General features: G+C 31.5%; 3 protein-coding genes across 3 annotated transcripts in view; 2 read left to right on the plus strand and 1 right to left on the minus strand.

The window, feature by feature from the left end:
* Nucleotides 1–2,804, plus strand: part of LOC113392893 (NADP-dependent malic enzyme) — a 200,994-nt gene extending 198,190 nt beyond the window's left edge. Inside the window, exon 13 of the transcript XR_010309298.1 lies at nt 2,788–2,804. The gene's annotated coding sequence lies outside the window, so the exon portion shown is untranslated. The remainder of the gene's footprint in view (nt 1–2,787) is intronic.
* Sol1 overlaps nt 1–23,288 on the plus strand; it is a 224,370-nt gene that overhangs the window by 29,957 nt on the left and 171,125 nt on the right. The gene's annotated exons all lie outside the window — the stretch shown is intronic.
* Nucleotides 427–14,883, minus strand: LOC113393055 (myosin regulatory light chain, smooth muscle). Its single transcript, XM_026629752.2, has 6 exons — nt 14,607–14,883; nt 14,042–14,139; nt 11,650–11,785; nt 10,479–10,598; nt 7,288–7,424; nt 427–714 (listed from the first exon to the last, which is right to left on the minus strand). The coding sequence occupies exons 1-6, from the start codon at nt 14,643–14,645 to the stop codon at nt 540–542; spliced, it is 705 nt and encodes a 234-aa protein (XP_026485537.1). The 5' UTR covers nt 14,646–14,883; the 3' UTR covers nt 427–539.

Raw genomic sequence — 23,288 nt, forward strand, 5'->3', positions numbered from 1 at the left:
CTAGTGAGATGACGTCCGACAGAGAAGTATGGAAGAAGAAGACATGCTGCGTCGACCCCAAGTAAAATTGGGATAAGGACAGGAGGATGATGAAATTAAAAACACCTTATAATGCCAAAAATACATAAATTTAAGGTATGTTTATCTTTATTTCTACTTCAATTGGCATAGGCTATAGACATATACACCCTTTAAACCAGATATTTAACTGTAAAACAATAAATCATGCGTCAGGCGTTAGTACCGAGCCCTATCAGGTATACTCTACTGACACGGACTTCGAATGTTTACAAGCGGATCAAGCCGTGCGCTCGTTTTATATAAAAATAATATTCATAGTACAATATCATTACCGCGTCATCAATGAAAATCATTTTAAAATCTATCTAAATGATCACTATATAAATACAAGAAAACAGTTAAATGAAATAAAAAAAGTTTATTCAATCACAATTTTCTCCAAAATGTTTAGAATAAACGTGAAAAGCAAACAACATTAAATTAATTCGTATTTCCGAGCCCATATTCCGAATACTCTCTCAAACTTCTAAAGCATGTTTGTTAGGCTTCCTGAGTCCGCTGAGCTTGGTGCAGAATTGCTTGTAATCTATGAAAGTGTATCCGTCCTTTTGAATAGTCGGTGCCCCGTCTAAAGCATAGTCAGCTTCCTTTTCAGTGAAACGATCGCCCCATGTCATTAAATCGTGACGAATTCTGAAACACAAATGCGGTACGAGTACATTAAACCAATCTTTACTATATGAGGTACCCTCAATTCACGCCATGAGTTTTAACTTTAATTACGTAAATGTTAAGAGCTGAAATGGTTCAGTTGCTTAAATAATTTATAGGGAAGATAACAGGTTCAAGCCCGGGAAAGCGTTGCTGAGTTATATGAACTTCAATTGCCTTTATAATTAATCTCGGCCTCATTAAACATGGTGGTTGAAATTCTCATAAGTTGGTTTATCTTTCTTTCACGTGGTGATAGAATAGAAACGACGTAATTAGATAGATATAATTTATGAACTGGAGCAAGAAATAAGTTAATAAATCCATTTTTATTGCAATGTAGTAAAAGAATGAAAAAATATAAATTATACTTCAATAATAATTTAAACATGTATATAATAATAATAATAATAAATATTGGACAACATCACATACATTACTCTGATCCCAATGTAAGGAGCTAAAGCACTTGTGTTATGGAAAACCAGAAGTAACGATGGTACCACAAATACCCAGACCCAAGACAACATAGAAAATTAATGAACTTTTTCTACATCGACTCGGCCGGGAATCGAACCCGGGACCTCAGAGTAGCGTACCCATAAAAACCGGTGTACACACTACTCGACCACGGAGGTCGTCATATAATAATCGTCATTATTAACAGATTAAAAAGTTGCTGGACCAATGCATATTCTCGATTAGGTATTAATTATTAATATTAATAAATTACTTGGTGGTAGGAAAAAGCCCGAGTAAAGTAGATACAACCCAATCAGAGGTTCTACGACCAAACAAAAAGAAGTAAAGTTTGTTGTCTTCCGGTTTGAAAGGTGAGTGAGCCAGTGCTACATGCACAAAGGATAATATCTTAATTCCCATGGTCGGTGGCGCATTGGCGATGTGAGGAATGGTTAATATTTCTTACAACGCCTAAGTTTAAGGGCGGTGGTGAACACTTACCATCAGATGGCCCATTTCCCGTCCACTAAATGTCTAAACCTAAATCATAAAGAAAATATCCTATTAACTTGAATATATACAAGAAGATAAATATTATATGAATAATTGAATAAATATAATATAGAAAGAATTTCAATTTATTTCCTATTTGCTTTTAAATAACCACCCGAAAACAAAAGCTCCATAAACAAAGCTTCCGAGTTTGGTGGTGCATTGACAATGCAAGGAATCGTAAATATTTCTTACTTGCCCATTTGTTCGTTCGCCTTACTATATTATAAAATAAAAATTAAGCCGCGTTACCTCACTGCAAATTGGCGAAAATACTTTCCAAATCTATTCATTTCCATGCATATTATTGCAGAGATTTTTTTAAAAAATATTTAGAACGGTCAATATCGATAGTTTTATACGAATTTGAACCAGGATAATGCGTTGAATAGCACGCAATTTAGCTCCAGTGCCATTTCTTCCAGGAAAATCATATTAAAATTAACAGTACTTTATGTATTTAAATTAAGAAAAAACAGTCGTTAAGGCAATTATTTAACTCATTTTCTTTTCTAAAATGAGTTCATTTTGTTAAATGTTTTAAGTTGTTATGCTTATAAATTAAGTATTTGTAGAAGTTACAGCTTTTTAAAGAAATTAATATTATTTTATGTTGTTATGCTATTAAATTAATATTGTAATTCACGTCAATGTACGGCACGTCCGTCATTTACAAAAAAAATCATAGTTTATTGATTCTTATTAAACAAAAGTATTTCATGTTGATTCAACTAAGATTTCCTATAGTGTTGTAAATGTTTGCCTCATATTAAATTAAGCTCATGAATTGTGTGGTCGTCTCAGCTAAGTAATTAGATTTTTCAAACATACAAACGGTATATAACAAAAAATACATATAACCAAATTTAAATAATGCTATTAAATAAACAACTCAAATTTGCGATGCACTGATCATTCATTTATTATATTTCAACCAGAATATTACTGCTCTGTTTAAATGTATGTTACTATTGTTCTCAGGCGAAAAAAGGAAATTTCGTGTGAGATATATACGTTCGTTCTAAACGTGTCTTCTGCAAGATCTTGCATCAGTGTATGACCTTTTCGGAAGGAAGATACGAGAAGAGCACGTAAAACGAATGGCGGGCATTCCAAAACTAGAAACTTCGAAATAGGGGACATTGTTTGAGTTAAAAGGGGCTTTTGTTTTACTTTAATCTAGCTCTAGATCGGTTTGGACGTACAAAAATGTCGTATGGTAAACGTACGTCGTTGTGTCAGAAAGTTAAATATTACCGACCGAGTATATCTAGTAAGGGCTTAATGTAAATATTCCTATGATCACTAGGGAAGGAATTAAAAACAATCAAAATTATCTATATCCACACATGCCACTGGTGGTCGGTACTCGGGTGCCAGTGAGTCCCACATACGCCCTGATTCATGCGCGGATTATGATTTTCCAGCGAATAAAAAAAAAGTAAATCTAACTTAGCTAGAAGACCGCAACAGTTATAATGTAACACTATATTATAAAATTAAGCATAGATACTAGATTTAATAGAAATAAAAAAATTGTTATAAGAAGTAACAGGTTCAGGTTCAGTTTACGGGAAAAATAGAACAAATAATATTAAACCCCCTGAGGCGTATGGACAATCTGTTCAAATACAATCGGTTTGTCGGACCAAGTTCTATGTACATAAAAAATATTGTACCTAAGTCTTATTAATATCTTATTAATTTTCATTCTTTCTAAAACGCCTAAAGATTGTGTATGGACGTAGAGTTGCGAACAAAAGATTTAGCTACGATTTATTCAATTAATTATGCTCGTTAAAATTACTAAACCATAACACTTTTATGGTGATTAAAATAAAATACTTGAAACAAGTTTATGAAATGTATAGAAAATTAACCATTTAGCCTTATCACTAGCGTCTGTCTGTCTGAACGCGATAAACTCAAAAACTATCGAACAGATTTTCAAACGGTTTTTACTAATGAACTAGTTCATAATGAAATAACATACATACATAATCAGCCTGTAAATTTCCCACTGCTGGGCTAAGGCCTCCTCTCCCGTTGAGGAGAAGGTATGGAGCATATTCCACCACGCTGCTCCAATGCGGGTTGGTGGAATACACATGTGGCAGAATTTCGTTGAAATTAGACACATGCAGGTTTCCTCACGATGTTTTCCTTCACCGCCGAGCACGAGATGAATTATAAACAAATTAAGCACATGTAAATTCAGTGGTGCCTGCCTGGGTTTGAACCCGAAATCATCGGTTAAGATGCACGCGTTCTAACCACTGGGCCATCTCGGCTTCCATAATGAAATAGTTCATGATATTAAAGTGTTATTCATAAGTATTTCTATTTAAATTGGCTGAAATACGGCTGTAATTGTTATGAAGTGGTAGTTGTATTGAAGTCGGAAAAAATCATGCCGATTACACGCGCACATACGTGCGCGATGTAAATTAGAAGATGATAAAGATCTTAAGATATGGGTTACAATATAAATGTTTTATATTTAATTACCTACGTATCTATTTAACACCACAAAGCAGAGCATTTAACGCAGTTACAACCGCACGGAACAACAAGTTAATTTTATAATATAAAATTTACAAAAACGTCAAGTCGTTAAAACTGAAATAGAATTTTTTTTGGTAATATCTTTCGATAAATATAGTATCGTTTATTTATCATTAATATTATACAAAGGAACATCCGGCCCAAAAATCTTGTATTCAGGTTGCGGTTTTTGTAGCTGCATGCTATTATGAAAACATTTTCCCAATATTACTTCCTCGTTCAAAATAATTTCCATTCAAGCTTTGAATTAATTAATAAACGCTTTTTGTTATTCCCCGTGCGGCGGGAACGTTCAATACTTAATTAAACAGATTCATTAAACTTAGCTCTGACTAAGCATGACTGGTCGTCTGATCACTATATATTATGAATCGCTTGTGAAGGCTTTATTATTTAACGGATTAATAATGCACATCTCTTTTGATTTGTTTTTTTTTTTTATGATATAGGAAGGCGGATGGGTCAGCTGATGTTGATGATGATGACAAGTGGACACCACCGTCCATAGACATTGTCGCTGTAAAAAATGTAACCATCCCTTACATCACCAATTACTCTGGTCCACTCACCCTTTAAACCGGAACAACCGATCAACAACCGGAACGTATTGCTGTTTGGCGGTAAAATATCTGATGAGATTCTTTTATTATTTTATCTGCAGTCGTTAAAGAAAAATCAGAAACGTTGACTTTGCGAAAGTGCCTAAACTAATGGGTTTAATCTCTAACGGGATTAAATTTTGCACAGAAAATCGTACTAGAATCATAAGGATTTTAAAATTTCATATCCAAGGGGATCTCAACTTAAATGGGGTTTGAATGCTTATATATTGTTATTGGGATGAAAATTATAGAAATTATGTTTATTTCTTACATTTCCATTCCAGGTACTATCACAGTGGGTGAAACTTGGGCTGAAAGTTTGCATAGGAGTTCGTGATTTTTGGAAGTTAGAAATATGCAATTAGGTATTTGAAAAGATAACTGTTACGATGTTCCACAATCCACCAATCTGAATTGGAACAGCATGGTGTAATATGCTCCAAACCTTCTCCTCAAAGGGAGAGGAGCCCTTAGCCTAGCAATGAGAAATTTACAGGCTGTTAATGTATGTATGTAATGTAACGTAACGATGTTTCTGCTAATTCTTCAACCAAGAGAGTGAAATCGGGGGTGGAAGTTTGTAAATGAGATTATCTTTTGTCACTGTTCGAAATATCGAAAATCGGTGTTTAGGCATTTGTTTATGAGTATAGAAATATTAGTGTAGACTGTTCTAACAGAGTTTTGAAAATTAAATACCTAAGAGAGTATTTTTAAATTGTGTTTCGCAGACAGTGTGCGAAGCGAGATAGAATGCAGATTATCGAAAAACTCTAACACTTCAGAACTTTTAGTGGGTATCCCATCAGAGGCAAGGATAGTAAAAAAATAGGCCCAAATGTATTTGAACATAATGCATTTCTATTCTCCTAAACTCCGTTACTTGTAACAGATATAATATCCGCGTATTCTGAAGTTAGGAAAATACAATGACTTAGTTATTAGACTTATATTTCTTACTCCGGACAAAGTTTTGAAGCCGCAGAGATTAGATAAGTCAGTTCATCCGCATAGTTGGAAACGAGTTCTTGGCTATAACGTACGTGACGATGTTATATTAATTATCATTATGAATGTCAGCCAACTTTCTCTCTTATTTCAAATTCTCTTCAACGGAAGTTTATGTGGTATGTCTTAGAAGCACGCTTTTTTGCGAATATAAATTTATTATTTTTCTTTTATTTATTTAAAATAAGTAGGCACACTGGCAAATAGGCTACTGATGGTATGTGATTTCAGGGCTGTATATAATAATTATAATTAAAATATATAATTTGCAGTACGCAAAACATATGTTTATTTATTTATATATATTTATTTATGCACTTTATTTCACTTCAAAATATTTAAATCTTTGAAGGTACAAAGTTGCATTAGGGCAACGGGCTATCTTTTTGCTAAACTGCTGGGCTGTTTAACTAAACAATTCTTTAATCAATACCTTAAACCATTTACCAAATTATTTCGTATACTTCTAATATATAACTTAAGTTTTTATTTTATTTTTACTTAAAACCTTAAACTTATTTTTTAAATCAACTTTGCTTTTTTTTCGTTTTATTTTGTAGACGACTAGTTTATATCAATTTAAAATATCTATTTATTATTTTATTTCTAAAATATCAATCAAATCAATGACAATACATTTAATATGTTTTTTTATTTATATTTTGTTATATTTATGTAGTGTTAGCATGACTGTCGCTATTTTGTTATATTCCCAGAGGTGTAAACCGCAACAATCATTTCTTATAGAATGTTACACTGTGCCAAATAAAAATGACAAATATGATGCCCACAAAAACTTTTATCACAGCTACCTTTACAAATATATCAAGTATTTTTGGTCTCCCTGAGGATGAGAAACTCGAGAAAGGTTTTTTTGTTGAACAAGCTTTTTATAAATTACTTAGAAAAATACATTCGAAGCGTAAATGTATCAATATTCACGCTATTGTATTATTTTACGTATTCTGTTCACGTGTCACTATTGATAGTTTTCCAGAGTAGTTGTGTAATGGTTAGCGTTGTGCGTCTCTTGTTGAGTAGAACCTACTATGCCTAACTCTACACTATTCGTAAGGGTGAGAGACTCAGTCCTTGGTATTCATTGGTATCTCTACTTTAATTCAAAAACTACTTTTTTCTAAAATATGAATAAGTTGACTTCTATCTGCATGTATATTTTATAATGTATGTATGTATCCAAATAAACATTACAATGTTAAATTATATAACAGATATTATATGACGCTTCTGTATCGAATAAGTATTTCACAAGAGACTTTTTAGGTTTTAGTTGTGTGTTAGGCGATTCAAGTAAGTGATATTCGAGATTTAAAAAAGTCATTAGTAATTATTAAAATGCTAATACCTGTCTTCAGATATGTAGCCAGTATTCTCACTGTCCCACCGAGAAAGCGCTGCAATGAGGGTTTCTTCAGAGTCGAGTTCCAAGGTCTTATAACCGAGGAGGTTGACAAAGGAGTCGAAATCCAGTGGGCTTGATGCCTAAAATATTTTTTTATTATTATTCATACTGTCAACTTTTACAAAAATGAACAAATCGCCTGGATGCGATTTGCCTACACTATGAACTTGCCAGAGAGACAACCTTCTAATAGATAGTAAATTTTTATAACTAAATTCTAATTTCAAATTGTATTCAATGTACTATTACGCGTTAAAAGAAGAATTCGAAAGTGACAATTCCCTTTACAATAGAAGTTTTCATTTAAATACGAAAGAACAAACCTCTGAAAAGATAAAAATATGTATATTAGTATAATAACAAAAACGATTTTCTACATTTAAAATTTTACATAAAAACATTACATATTCCATGCAAAGAAATAGAAGCTGTAAAAGCAATCTCTTACGTTCTAATAAAGCTATATAATGCAATATTGTTCGTCGACTTGCGAGTAGTGCCTCCGTAAATGTGTCGACGGCTACAAAGTGTACATTTCCCTAACCAATATGTTTCATTGAATTGTTTCATATTTCATTTAAATATTAGATTTGTATTTAAGTAAACGGGTCTTTAAAATTTACAAAACAGTCCTAGGAACGATTAAAAAATATATTTTTAATTCAAAATTAAAAAATATACCTTTAAAGTAACTTGTGTTGGTATTAAACTATAATTCTTAGATGATAAGATACATTAGGGTTTTACATAGCTATCTGCGTTAGGTTAGTTTACAAATAACATAAGCACTAGTCTGCAAAGAAAATAATCATATAAAGTTTGAATAAAAGATTATCCGACTTTAAACTTTTTTCTTTAAATTGAAACGTGATCAGAGATAAAGTATACTCAGGCACATAAAAATAATCCAAATCGTATCATAAATGACGAAGTTTTGAAGTAACAATCAATAAAGTAAAATACATTTAAACTGATAAGCTCCTTCTGCATTTAAACGATAGCAATAATCCCGCTTAGTTTCTTTCGCTGATTCTTCTTCTTAGCTTTACGTACTTCTTTCAAATAACTATTATTTTTTTTGTGATAGCCAATATGATTTAAGAGCAACGTAAACTATTTTTAATCCAATGCTTAAAAGAAAAACCAAAACCAAGCCAAAGCCATTTCTTGTATGAACATTTAAATTAAACAAGCGAGTGCTTAAAACGTGCTCGTAAAAATGAATTTATGAAGTAGTACTGATTATTTATAGGAAATAAGCAAAGTTTTTCATACGAACATAAAATTTTATGACATTACCGGTTTCATGTAAACAATGGCTTGTTTATGTAACGACTATGATTCGACTTCCTTGTTATTACAAGAAAAATACAATACTAAAAGCAACTTAGATTTTTATATGCTTTTTCTCGGTGTAAGCTTTTTGAGCACGCCCGTCTAAGCAGGAATGATATGTTCTACCGCTAAACAGCAATATTTAGTATTAATGTGTTCCAGTTTGTAGGGTGAGTGAGCCAGTGTAACTACAAACCCAAGGGATATACCATCTTAGTTCCCAAGGTTTGTGGTACATTGGTAATATCTGGACTGATTAATATTTCTTACAGTACAAATGTCTATGGGCAGTGGTGACTAACCATGTGGCCCATTTTACAATCGAAACATACTTCAGCTACAATTTACTCGATAGTCTAATTCCTCTTAATTTAATACTTAATATATTCGATTGGTAAAATCGTTGTTAGATTATTTCCAATGTAAAGTAAAGTACTTGTTAAGGCCATAAAGGATAACCGAGGTCAGATGGCAATCGCTCAGATTTGGGGTAATTAGAGTACTGGCAAAATGCCGGGATAACACTAGCAAAACGATAAAAGGATATCTAGCTTTTAACTTATCATCTTACGTTGTAAAATAATTATGTAAAAATATGAATAAGTTCATATCGAAGGCCGGCATAATATAGTCTCGATTAAAAATATAAAAACCAAAGCGTTGAACGAAACAAAAAAAAATGTAATATTATCAGACGATTTCAGTCACGATGGCCATGATCAAAAGAAGCTATAGATTAATGATCAGAGCTCTATTACCAATAATAATATAATATCGTAAGATAAAAACGAAACGTAGAGCAAAATTCAAAAGCAAACAAGTATTTTTACTTCAAATTATTTCGCAGTTTGCAGTTGGATCTTGGACTATTTAAAAAAAAAAATTAAAAGTATAACACTTATTGTTTACACTGGTGACAGGAGGTCTAGTTCAGTTTTTGCCAAAGTAATCGAAATTGCGATTCAACGGGGAAATGCTGCTAGCACATTCTTGGTACCATTCTACGCGACCATGATTTCTACAGTAGCTATTTTTAATTTAGTTCTGTGTAGGTATTTTTAACTTTTCTCTGTTCTGTTCTGTTGACTGAATTGTGGCTATAGCAACTAACATATATACTCCTAAGGTTTATTAAGAAGTTAAGGTATACTTTTTTACTCTCGCGTAACGTAACTGAGTTTAACGCAACAATATTACATGCCTTTTCGTATCTGGAACGTTGGAATTTGCAGCCGTATTACTGCCTACCTAACGAGGTATTTCAATTTAATTTTAATCAATAACTAATTGTTTCTTAAATTTCATCACGAGTACCTTCTAATCATTTTATGTTTAGTAAATTAGGGAAAATACACAAAACTGTTTTATGAAACGAAATTGTGAATTTCTAACAATATAATGGAGAGAGTTACTTTACAAAAGTGTATTAAGTTATTACGAGCTTCACGATATTATACGGCAAACGAATTGAAATTAGGGGGTTAAAAATTGTGAAATGAAAAAAAACATTGAAAACTAACAATTTATTAAAAGAATAAAATGCCAAAAATTATAGAACAGATTTTATTTTGTTCAACACTTCTAATAGAAAACTATTTTAATCTATGTATACTAACTTACCAAATAAACATAGCGTAGCCGTATTATTAAGTTAAGCTATCTTACCTTTTTTTTCGATTGCCAAATTACTAATGACAGAAAGAGAGAAATGTATTTGTACGATGCGGTACGATTCAAATTAGTTATTACATTAAAATTTGCTTCATGCATTGTTTATATTTGCTTTTTATTAAACTTACCTCAGCGAGCATGTTTCTAACAGCTTGGTCATCAACTCGTTCTCCAAGACTAATAAGGGTTCCGCATAAATCGTTGTGGTCAATATATCCATCACCATTCAGGTCGAACAGGAGAAATGCCTGATTTATAAAAAGTATAATTTTTATTAGTAGCTAGCTAACATAATAACTTATATGTTTCCTATTTCATTCTTTGTAAATAACTTAAAGAGACAAGGCAAAAAAGGACAAAATATCTAGGATCACTGCATCAGACTCAGTGATAGAGCTTTGTTTAGGTGTTCTGTTCTGATTTGAAGGACAAGTGAGCCAGTGTATTCTCAGATAGAGGGGGCAATATATGTTATATCCTGTAATAGGTGATATTGGTATTTTGCTCACGTCAATATCATTGCATTGTCTCTGGTAAAAATGAACAACTGACTATAAGCAGAGCGATTCTGTAAGAATTCGTTTATCACTCGTGAAATGATGCCGACTTAAGGTGATACGCCATTTTGACAAATCTTATATATGAATACCGTAAGCCGATTTTTGTCCCAGTAATTATGGCACGATTTAAACGATTAGCTGCATATAAAAAATCGGTTATAGTCTCATTTTGAAGAGCTCCAGCCGTAGATGTGCAGAAAAATAATGAGGATTCTTGATTGTAATTTATTAAATTGTTATGATTTAACAAAGAATTAATTTTAAAAGCGGAAAAAAGTTACTGGCCACGTAGAGAGCGGCGGTATGGCTGTATAAAAAAAAGAAATGTAAATCGTGTGAACAGACGTCGTCAGTTTACATTGAAATTAAATAAAAAAAAACCTGTCATATTTTTCGAAATTTGTAAAAATCTGTTGATATACGATAAGTTTCGCGTGTGACCTACTAGTTTTATTATTATTTTAGTAAATGTCGCGTAACACATTCTGATATTTCAAATTCGATTCTGCAGTGAGTTACGAGTTCCTTCTTACAGAATTACCCACCGTACTGATGGGAAATTTCTTCGTAAGGTGAAATATTTTTAACAGATTATGACTGATAAATTTACGTCATGGTCCAATAGCAGTGAATCGCTACCCTCTCAATCTCTTGTCATGAAATATGCGCATATAAAATTAATATAACTTCAAAGGTGAAGTTATCCCATTTGATATTAAAATTAAAAAAATATTAGTACCTCTTTCAATTCAAAAATTTTATTTTCATCGAGTTCAGCCAAGACGTTGTCAGGAACACATATTGACTGGCGCGCTCTACACATCGAATATCGTCTGGATTCTTCGGGTTCGATATTCTTTTCAGACATAATTGTACTGAAAATAATTACAATTAATATTGTTTCTATCATTTTAAATATGAAACGCATCTACGTGAATCTTTTTTTACTATATTTTTATAACTATTATTTATAATATTAATATATATATTAAGATAAATAAAACATATGGGTTTTAAATAAAGGCCGTGGTAGAGCTATATACATGAATCAAGGACGTAAAAAGTTTATTATGATGGTATTAAAAATGTAGATTCGTTTAAAGAAAATCGATTGTTTTGAAAAATTACATTGAATAATTACCGCTGCTAAAAATAATATATAATATAAATATTTTAATTATATACGAAAGAAAATTTTAATTGACTAATCAAAGTCAACCAACACAAAAAATGTAATTATAACGTAAGCATATTTTAGGAAAATATATATATTATATAAACCACAATTTAATTAAATTTTATTTAGAGATATTTATTCAGAGGTAAGTTTTAATAAATTAATTTTCGACTGAGTCAAAGTTAATTAACGAAAATTCAAATTATAGTCTGTTCTTGATACTTTGATTTAAAACTCCGGCTTTAGTTGTAATTTAAATTAAAGATTAGTGTTTCTACAAATAACATCCCTTTAAGTACTCATTCCGAGTCAATGAATATGTCGTCTGGAATATATGACTGCTAATGTAGACTTATATTTAAATTGCATGGGAATACCAGTCCCTTGACATAAAAGTCTGTAATTAAAATTGTGATTATAAAATAAAAAAAAAAAAAAATCCTGAAATAATAATATTTAAAAATAATTTAATTTACACTTTACAGACGTACAGTTTTAGTACACGGAATATTATAATGAGAAAAAACGTGTTATGATACGAGTTTAATTAGCTTTCAAAGACCTTTGAAGCATTATCCACAAAAAAACTGGAAACATTTATTCTCTCTTTTAAGTAAGGTTACATAATGTGAGATGGAACTTTTTAAAATTATTTAGCATATGCTTTAAACTTTGTTATAAAATGTCTTTAAAAATAATATAGAAATCACGTTGAGGTCAATTTCCTAAATAATATAAATGTGTAGTTTTTAAAAGGTTATTTAGTAGTCGTGTTTGCTAATTGTTTTGCAAAAAAAAATTGCTGTTCGGGGATGATTCATGGTTAGTGTCTTTGGCACTCTGTCTTAAGAAATAATTAAAATATTTTTTTTATCTATAGTAAAGTAAAACGATAAAGCCTGCAGATGTATCACTGCTGAAGCTAAAGCTCTTCTTTTCAGTAGACGGTGCAAAACACTACTCCAATTTGGAAGAATACATATGTAGCAGACCTTCATCCGAAAGAATCAGGTTTCCTCACGATGTTTTCTTACACTATCGAGTATGAAATGAATTATAAACATCAATGAAGCATATGATAATACATTTCCCTGATAGAAAGACTGAGCTCCACAACATACACGATTAAAAAATTAAACAACTAACTACTGTTGTTTCTGCTCGACTAGTAACTTTGGTTACTTTTATGGTATTATGTCTTACAGCATTTTACTTTAGGATAACGCTGCGGACGTTAAAACTGTTTTCATACAGCAAAAAAGAGCTGCCCAGTCTATTTATAATCTTGGAGCTCGAGACTCCCTTCGGGATGTTTTTAATAAAGTGGGTCTATTTACAGTTGCTTTACAATACGTTTACAACAATGTTATGCATATTCACAGTAATATATTTACAATTAAGATATCAGTCTGTTAAAAGACTCCACAGATATTTTTAACTTGGCCTATTAAAAAAAATAAAAATCATGTCAAAAAAGCATTGATAAATGAGGCATATTACTCAATGCAAGATTATGTTAAAGATAAAAAAGCATGGACTTAGTGATTATTGATTTGAGGCATGGTGTATAAAAATTTAATTGTACTTTACTGACATATTCTGTAATTAAAATAGTGGAAAGGAGTAACTACTGAATTTCTTGCCGGTTCTTCTCGGTAGAATCTACTTTCTGAACCGGTGGTAGCTTTGCATTTAATTCAACACTGTAACATCACCCTCACCTCATGCTTCAAAAGTGCTTTTATGTGCCTACTTGAAAAAAAATTATTTCGATTTTGATGGTGTTTTTTTGATTGATAATCGCTCGGTTTTGAGCATAATCTTTGATTAAGCTTAATTTTTCTTAACCCCTGGACTGTCTTGTTCTCCTAGTACTTAATTTGTTCAGCTAATTAAAAAAATATATCGCGTTATGAAATCGCATGCCTAATTAAACTTACTTAAGCAAACTTACTCTCCTTTGGTAGTAGACTGAAGTAGATTCTCCTTGAATTTCTTAATTTCATCTTGCGCTATTTCCGACTCCTTCCGACTTTTGTCGCCTTTACTTTTCTGTAACAACAATTTTTAAAAACATTTCTCCACAGGACCCACCTTAATTCATTTTCAAATAAAAAGTGAAATGCTATTTCAGAATTGAATTCAAACGTCCTCAGGAATGATAATAATAATTGTCTTATTTGTGTGAAATTCCACAATTTTATTATGCATACGTATTACTTTGGCAATAAATTTTTAAAAAGTTAGTACATGCTGTTTAAGATAAAAATTAAATATAAATTATTCTATTTGAAAATCATTAGCGTAAGATATTTATATGTTACGTAAAGAAAATAAAATTATATTTAATCCATAACTTTAATGAGAAGTTAAGTCATTGTTACATATCAACATATATTATAATACAAGTTTCGTTGTACAAAATAACTTGGTATTCTTAAACATCAGAGTTTATAATACATAATAATCCTATATATAAGAATAAACGAATACACCTTTACAACGGTTGAGTTATTTACCTTAGGCTTCGAAGCTTTGACTGAATTATCGTCAGCCATTCTGTCTCGTAGCTAACGTAAGCCTGACTGCGTACCGTCTGCGTCTGACCTGCGTACTGCTGGAAAACTAACTAAATCTAAATATTATATTTACACTGCAATTTCAACGGAGATTATCATTTATTACGCTCGGATGCAACTGAATCAGATAAGTGTTTGCGTCGACTAATTAATCTTTGGACGGAAGTTGCTCTTCAATTTTTAGGTCGTCGGATTCTAGATCTAGCACGATTACATTTACCATTAAACATTGAATAAATCATATTATTCACATTCTTCGTATACCGAAGTAATATCATTGGTGATGTTAAGGAGAGTTAATATTTCTTACGGTGTATGTGCTGGTAAGATGAGCTCACTATCCAATGTCTATGGACAGTGAGCTCAACTTATAATGTAATACACAATTAATTTCAAAACGCTAATTTGATGGATTTGGATGGAATTTCATCCATATTAATATTATAAATGCGAAAGTAACTCTGTCTGTCTGTCTCGCTTTCACGCCAAAACTACTGGACCGATTTAAATTAAATTTGATACACAAATAGTCTAGAGCCTGAGAAAAGACATAGGCTACTTTTTATTTGGAAAAAAGTGCAGTAAAGGGTTGAAAAGGGGGATGAAAGGTTTTAAGGTGTTGAAAGTATTATCAATTTTAGAACTAGAAGCATAAAACTTATATTTAAGGCTGTACACTTATAAACTAACATTTCATGACACCCACTAAGAAGCGAATTTTTGAAAGTCTACCTCTAAAGGGGTGAAATAGGGGTTGAACGTTTGTATCAAAGTCCGTAATTTTTTTAAGTTACAAACATGAAACTTTATGTTTGATGACATTTCTTATATAGATTAGTCTGGAAGTCCACAATTTTTTAAGTTAGAACCATGAAATATTATATTTGTGTTACTTATTAAAAATGAATAAATACGTATTTAAGCGTTTCTTGATATTCTACCTCTGAGGGGGTGAAGTAAGGGATGAAAGTTTTTATGGAAGTCCGTAATTTTTTTTGGGATACTGATAAAAATTAGTATATACATATTTAAGCGTTTCTGGATATTTTACGCCTAAGGAGGGAAATTGGTTTAACATTCCTTATACAGATTAGTCTGGAAGTCTGTCATTTTTGAAGTTAGAAGCTAGAAATTTTATTTTTGGGATACTGATTAAAAATTAGTTGATACGTATTTAAACGATTCTTGATATTTTACGCCTAAGGAGCGAAATAGGGGTTGATATTTCGTATACAGGTTAGTCTAGAAGTCCGTCATTATGAAGTTAGAAGCATGAAATTTTATTTTTGTGCTACCGATTAAAAATGAGTTGATTCGCATTTAAGAATTTTTGGATATTTTACGCCTAAGGAGAGAAATTGGGTACACATTTCGTATATATGATAGTCTGGAAGACCGTCATTTTTGAAGTTAGAAGCAAGAAACTTTATTTTTGAGCTACTGATTAAAAATGAGTAGATACATATTTAAGCGTTTTTTGATTTTTTACGCCTAAAGGGAAAAGTAGGGGTAGTTAGAAGCATGAAATTTTATTTTTGGGATACCGATTAAAAATTAGTTAATACGTATTTAAACGATTCTGGATATTTTACGCCTAAGGAGGGAAATAGGGTTTGATATTTCGTATACAGGTTAGTCTGAAAGTCCGTCATTTTTGAAGTAGCATGAAACTTAATTTTTGTGCCAATGTTTAAAAATGAACTGATACGTAATTAAGGTTTCTGAATATTCTACCCTAAGGATTGAAATACACACCACTGTGGTATACAAAGAGGTCTTACATGAACATAATATTTTAAGTGAATTTGTAAATATATTCATATTCTACGCGGGCAAAGCCGCGGGTGATAGCTAGTATGAACATATTTTCGAAATAAATGCAAATGTGCACTGCTGATGTGGGACGGCTATTAACCATAATTATCATGTTACTCTCTTTTCACAATTAAAAGCCGAACGGACATCGATAAAGATTCGCCGTCCTCTGACAGGAAGCGCTTTTCCGGAAAAATCGAGTTTTGTGCTACTACATAAATACAAAGTAAACTCCGTAACGGATATCGAATTTCAATAAAATTTAGTGTGTAATTTGGTTTTAATATGGATCGGTCATTTCTCATGATACGGTTTGAAGTTTTTGAAAGCCGTAAGAATATTTATATTTATAATTCTATGTTTGTTCATTCATTCATTCATTAAATATTTTTTTTGTTTACACGTCCAAGCCTTAAAAAGCGTGACCCTAATGAGTTACTCGCGAATACCGTTTCGAAAAGCTCTCAGAAGGACCGTATTTGAGGTCCGTCGTTGCAGTAGGCATCGGCGAGAAGAGCAGAGGCAACTAGATCACACAATTGTCTCCTTAATGCGTGCTTAATTTGTATTTATAATTCGTTTCGTGCATTGCGATAAGAAAAGATCGCCATTATGTGGACATATTGATTGGAAATATATATATATATTTAAAAATAAAAAAAAAGTAAATTCAGGAAAAATATAATCATAATTTATTATATATGAAAATACGAACAGATTGAATTTTATAATGGCCGCGCGCCAATTAAAATTGACAAATAAAAATATATGAATCGAAATATTTAAAATAGGAAAAGTAAAATTGGTCGCGAGCTGGTTTAAGGTTTTATTTCCAATTACTTTAAAATTAAATATACGAATCATGGTACAATTGAAAGTAACTACCTGAATATATGATATGAGGTGAATTATCCAATTTGCTCAAACGATCTCGTTGCCAATTAAACATACTGTTAATTATTTTGTTTATCACAATAAACGTGTTGAAAGAAGTGTTATGTGAAAATTTGTTTTGTAAACTTTTTGAAATGTCTATCTATCATAAAATATTCTTTTTGGTTTTTATTTTGATAAAAATACATTAATATTATTAATAATACAACTTTATTAATTTAATAAGCCTTATAAATAAATAACAAAAAAGTAAAATATTGAGATATTTTAATCAAAGCTGCTAGTATTATTGCAACTATTCCATGCGGTCATTATGTGTACAATAACTGTTTTAATTTTTTATTTATATTAGTTAGGCCTTTTCGTTAAAAGTTATTATGGAAATAAAAAAAAATGAATTTATTATTAATGTTTTGTATTGTAAAAGAAAATCTGCCAAGTGAAAACCGATGTAAGTCAATATAAAAAGTCTAAGGGCTAAGGCCTAACAGCAAAATTCGTCTGTAATATAAAATCTATTATTACATATTGAGCGGTCAGTTACATTACTCCGTCATTGACTGTCGAGCATTTGCCTGTAATGTAACAATCTAAGATTCGTCCAGTCGAGTTGTTTTTACAATTTTGGAGGAGGCGGTCATATTATATCATAACCGACTAAATTTACGAGGTAACGCACTGTAATGCTTTGTTTTTCCCTCTCACTTATGTAATACTCGAATCTGAACTGTGCTGTGCTCCAGTGGGGCCGCCCTAATCAAAATCATTCATGTAATAGCTATTTTGAATTATGAATGATTTTACAGGATCACTTATCTCTTAAATCGAAACACAATAATATATACTGCTTTTTTTAATTAAAATAGATCACTGAAAAGCAAATAATAACAAATTCAGAGATCGGTTTCTTTAGATGATTGTGCCGTGGTCTAGTCTTACGTCCTCCTTAATGTTTCATACTTTGAAAACTTGTTAGTTTATATTTTAAATCTAGCGAAAATAATTTGAATATAAGCAGTATTTCCTGACCTTCAAAAATCTCATCGAATTTAATTGAAAGTAATATAAAATTAAGACAGTAATTACGTAATTGTGAAGCTTTAACGAAAGGCACATGAAGCTCTCTCTGCTTCAGCTCTTCGAGATTCAAAAAGGGAATATTTGAAAGAGATCTGACTCGTCAAAAGAACGTACGTGTTTTACAAGTAAAGCCCTTTCATATGTTAACAGAAAATAAAATTTGTATTTAATTAAACATTTAATCATCTGACGTAGATGCCGCTGGAAATAAGTTTAATGTAGAATAACATTTTTTTTTTTTTTTTTGTTACTTCTATTGATAGACTACATCGTTAAAATCAATAATGACCTATGGGTATTCCGGTACTAAATGATTGATTAATGAAAAAAAATGATTTTTGTATATCCTGACTTAAAATTAACAATTACCGACTCTACATTTTTTTGTCATTTATATAATCTTGTACTGGGCAAAATGCCTTATGTAGTAAGGACCTTATTACTATAGGTCTAAGTTTTATTTTTTATTACAAATTATATCAAGAGGCTTACTAATACTATTACGTCAGTTGTCTAACTTTTTTAACTTCGTATGTTGCGAAGGAGTGTCTTTTTGTTACGATTGTCTGCAAAGGGTAAATAAAAATGACACTAAGATTCTAATGTAACGCGTTTAATGCTATTTTAAAATTTTAGTACTCTCTAACATTATATACAAATCTATATCTATACTAATATATAAAGCGGAAGAGTTTGTTTGTTTGTTTGTTTAAACGCGCTAATCTCAGGAACTACTGGTCCGATTTGAAAAATTCTTTTTTTGTTGAATAGTCCATTTATAGAGGAAGGCTTTAGGCTATATAACATTACGCTGCGACCAATAGGAGCGCAGCGACAGTGAGAAATGTTGCAAAAACGGGGAAAATTATTCACATTTATGGACTTTCGATGCGTGCGCAACATAAACGTTTTAAGTTACTAAAAAAATGTGTATGAAAGATATATTCCTCTTTTAATAATAAAAAAAAAGTCCGTGACACTATATGTCTATTTGTTAAGAGTGTGCTAGCAGGCGGGGCGCGGCGGCGGCTGAGGGGGAGGCGGGTCAGCCCCGCCGCCGCGCTCGCCACTCTCACCCGCGGGTGTAGTTCTGCGAAGTAGCAATGCACATAACGACTTAAAAAAATTAACATTCTTAATAGTTAAATTATTTATCAAAATTAGGTTTTGTTATCAGCTTATTTGCTCATTATTTTTTATCGTTTAAAATCGATTACATTTAAATCATAATCTGCTGTAGTTTTAACTTACGATATAAGATAAAATTTCAATGAACATTCCTTCGTACTTTGCAAGTAAACAATTCAAACGTTTCACGGTATAAATAAGGTATAAAAATTACATTACACACGTAAAAAAGTTCAAAATGGCGAGCGATACTTTCACCGATGCAGATTAATCATCACTGAGAAAATAAATTATGCAAATAAGCAAATAGGTGAATATCGATTAAAATGACTACACAAATAAATTAGTAGTTCAATATTTCAAGTAAATTCTATTACGTTCAAGCATATTCAACACGGTTGTACTATAATCACCTTATGGAATAATAACACCAAAGGAGAAACAATCTAAACTTCTTATTGTTCGGTTTGTTTATCTTATTACGTTTAAGTTAATATTGTTTGTTTTCAACCGACTTCAAAAAGGAGGAGGTTATCAATTCGTCTGTATTTTTTTGTTTTTTATATGTTTGTTACCTCATAACTTTTCACTGGATTTTGATAATTTTTTTTTGTTTGAAAGGTAGTGCTTCCCGTGGGGTCCCATTTTAATTTTATCCTGTTACGATGATGGTATCCCTATGAAAACGATATAAGTCTTAAATGTGCATTATGTATGTGCGCGATAAATAGGTGAATAACTCAAAATTGTGCCAACCAATTTTAATGATCCTTTTTTTATTATAAAGGACAATAATTTTATCTATAATATATTATCGTAATAACTTTGCTGACTTTTAAATAGTCTAAATATTTTTAATTTCATTTTACATAGTTTAAATCTAAAAAATATTGTAATCATTGTTTGTTATTCATAGGTTTGTGTTAAGTTAGATTTAAAGTGGGTAGGTACATACTTATCTCCCTGCGTGGAAACACAGAACGTACCTACATATTGGTAAGTAGAATAAGTTACTTGATTATTAAGTTGTAGAATAATAAGCAATTATTTTTTACTTTTTAGAGCATATTATTTTTTTTCTCTTTTGAAGTCGGTTTTTTTTTTTGTCAAAATTTTTGTTTATTAGAAGTGGTTGTCATCTGCATAATTATTCTGATTTGGTTAGGTTTTTGTTTATTAAAACATATATGGTTTTTTTATTACGATAAAATATCGAAATAAAAAAAAAAATTAAATAACCTTTATAATACTTTTTTTTTTCAATACAGATTTCATTATATTATCGGGTACTTAATTATTTACCATATGTTTGTTTTTATTGATTACAAGATACGTTTTGGTTTAAATTTAATACCTACATTTTTTTTATCTTTTTCGTCACTATAATGCCTAGAAAAAGAACTAACCTTTCTCGGCAGACTGCTAATGCAAAGCGTCTGCGGCTTTTGCGTAGCAATGAAACAACTGAAGACAATACGCAGAGGTTAGCTAATCAAAGAACGGTCAGTGAACAACATCGTGCTAGGGAATCGAGCGTTGAACGTTCACAGAGGTTAGCCTTACAAAATTTCCGAACTTCGGTGAATCGACAACGGGAATCAAATCATCCTTATATTTTGCCAGCCATCTTACCCCTTATAGTTATGGAATAAATTTCGCAATGATTTATGTGAAGATATATTAAACAGAATGCGTAATGAAAATCAGGATATAACATTAACCTATACTGATAACGTATACAATGATAGACTTATCTTAATTGAAGATAAAATTCATGAAATTTCAGATAAATCATTGACTGATTTTGGGCTTCCTGCATCAAAAAGGAATAATTCACATAATAATTTAGATCCTTTAGAAGTAGCACTACGGAAGCCGTATGATGTAAATGAATTAAATGAGTATATTACTGAAAATGAACCAAAATTAGTTAATGACCAGGTGACGGCGTACAATCGTGTTATGTGCAGTATTCGTTTTAACGAAGGAAAAATATTTTTTTTGGATGCTCCAGGTGGAACTGGAAAGCCTTTTATTACTAATTTCATATTAGCAAAAGTAAGGTCTCAGGGAAAAATAGCCTTGGCAGTTGCGTCGTCAGGAATTGCGGCAACTTTATTAGCAGGTGGACGCACAGCTCATTCCACTTTTAAACTGCCTCTAACTGTTTCTTTACAAAAAGATAGCGTGTGCTCTATTCGCAAAAATGGCCCTCTGGGTAAAGTTTTACAAGACGTTTCTTTAATTATCTGGGACGAATGTACCATGATCCATAGAGCTCATGTAGAGGCTCTAGATAGAACTCTCAGAGATATTAGAAGTTGTGATAAAATTATGGGTGGGATTACCATTATGTTTTCTGGGGATTTTCGACAAACTTTACCGGTAATTTTAAGAGGAACTAGAGCAGACATTGTAAGGTCTTGCCTTAAAAGTTCACCGTTATGGAAATTTGTCCATACCTTAAAACTATCTACGAATATGAGAGCACATTTGGGGGGAGGAAGTACAAATTTTCCTTCAAAGTTACTTTTAATAGGAGATGGAAAAGTACCTCATTCTGAAAATAAAATTGAAATTGATCGCGATTTAGGAGAAAAAGTGACTAGCATAGAGGATTTAATATCAAAAGTTTACCCTAATATCGTCGAAATAGAAAATAAAGATTACCAATGGATGTGTCAAAGGGCAATATTGGCGGCGAGAAATAGTAGCGTTGACGAAATTAACGACCTAATTTTAACCAAACTTCCAGGCGATATAACTACCTACACATCTATTGATAATGTAATGGATCAAGAAGATGCAGCCATTACCCACAAGAGTTTCTCAATTCTTTAAACCCGAGCGGCCTTCCACCACATTCCCTGAAGTTAAAAATAGGTGCTGCGATAATTTTCCCGCTTTCAAGTAAAATTCCTTCGCAATAACGTGATCGTTGCAACAGTTTTGAATGGTCCGGCAGTTGGTCAAACAGTGCTTATACCTCGCATCCCAATGATTCCGAATGATTTACCTTTTAATTTTAAAAGAATTCAATTTCCCATTAAGTTATCTTTTGCCGTAACCATTAATAAATCACAGGGCCAAACATTTAAACACGTAGGAATCTATTTACGTCAAGACTGCTTTTCACACGGCCAACTATATGTCGCGTTGTCAAGATCGGGTTGCGGGCAAAATCAGTATGTTCTTCTACCACAAGAAAAAAAAACTAAAAATATAATCTACGCTGAAGTACTGTAAAACATATTATTAAATCTTATTGACGATTATAATAACAAAAACCAACGTGAGCAATCAAACGATAATCATGATAGTGTTTCCGACAACTACGCGAACGAAGTCGCGGGCACAGCTAGTACTGAATATAATTGAACCTTAGATTTATGTATTCCTTATACATATATTATACACTACAAATAGTTCTTGATTATTAAATCTTTATTTATAATACAACACAAATCCACTTAACTACTTATTTTCTCTTTAATTTTAGTTCCAAATATCCGATAACAGCTTCGTCAACATTCAAAATACCATCTCATTATTATTCCATAACGAAAATAAAAGATCATTTAAGTTCGGCCAATGAAGTCGCGTCAATCCGATGTCAAATATTGTTTATATTTTTGTCCTCTGGTATAGTTAATACACATTTAGTTGCTTTTTTGTTTCATTTAAAACTAAATTATTTATTGATAT

Source organism: Vanessa tameamea, chromosome 12 (assembly GCF_037043105.1).
Source record: "Vanessa tameamea isolate UH-Manoa-2023 chromosome 12, ilVanTame1 primary haplotype, whole genome shotgun sequence".
NCBI classification, from domain to species: domain Eukaryota; kingdom Metazoa; phylum Arthropoda; class Insecta; order Lepidoptera; family Nymphalidae; genus Vanessa; species Vanessa tameamea.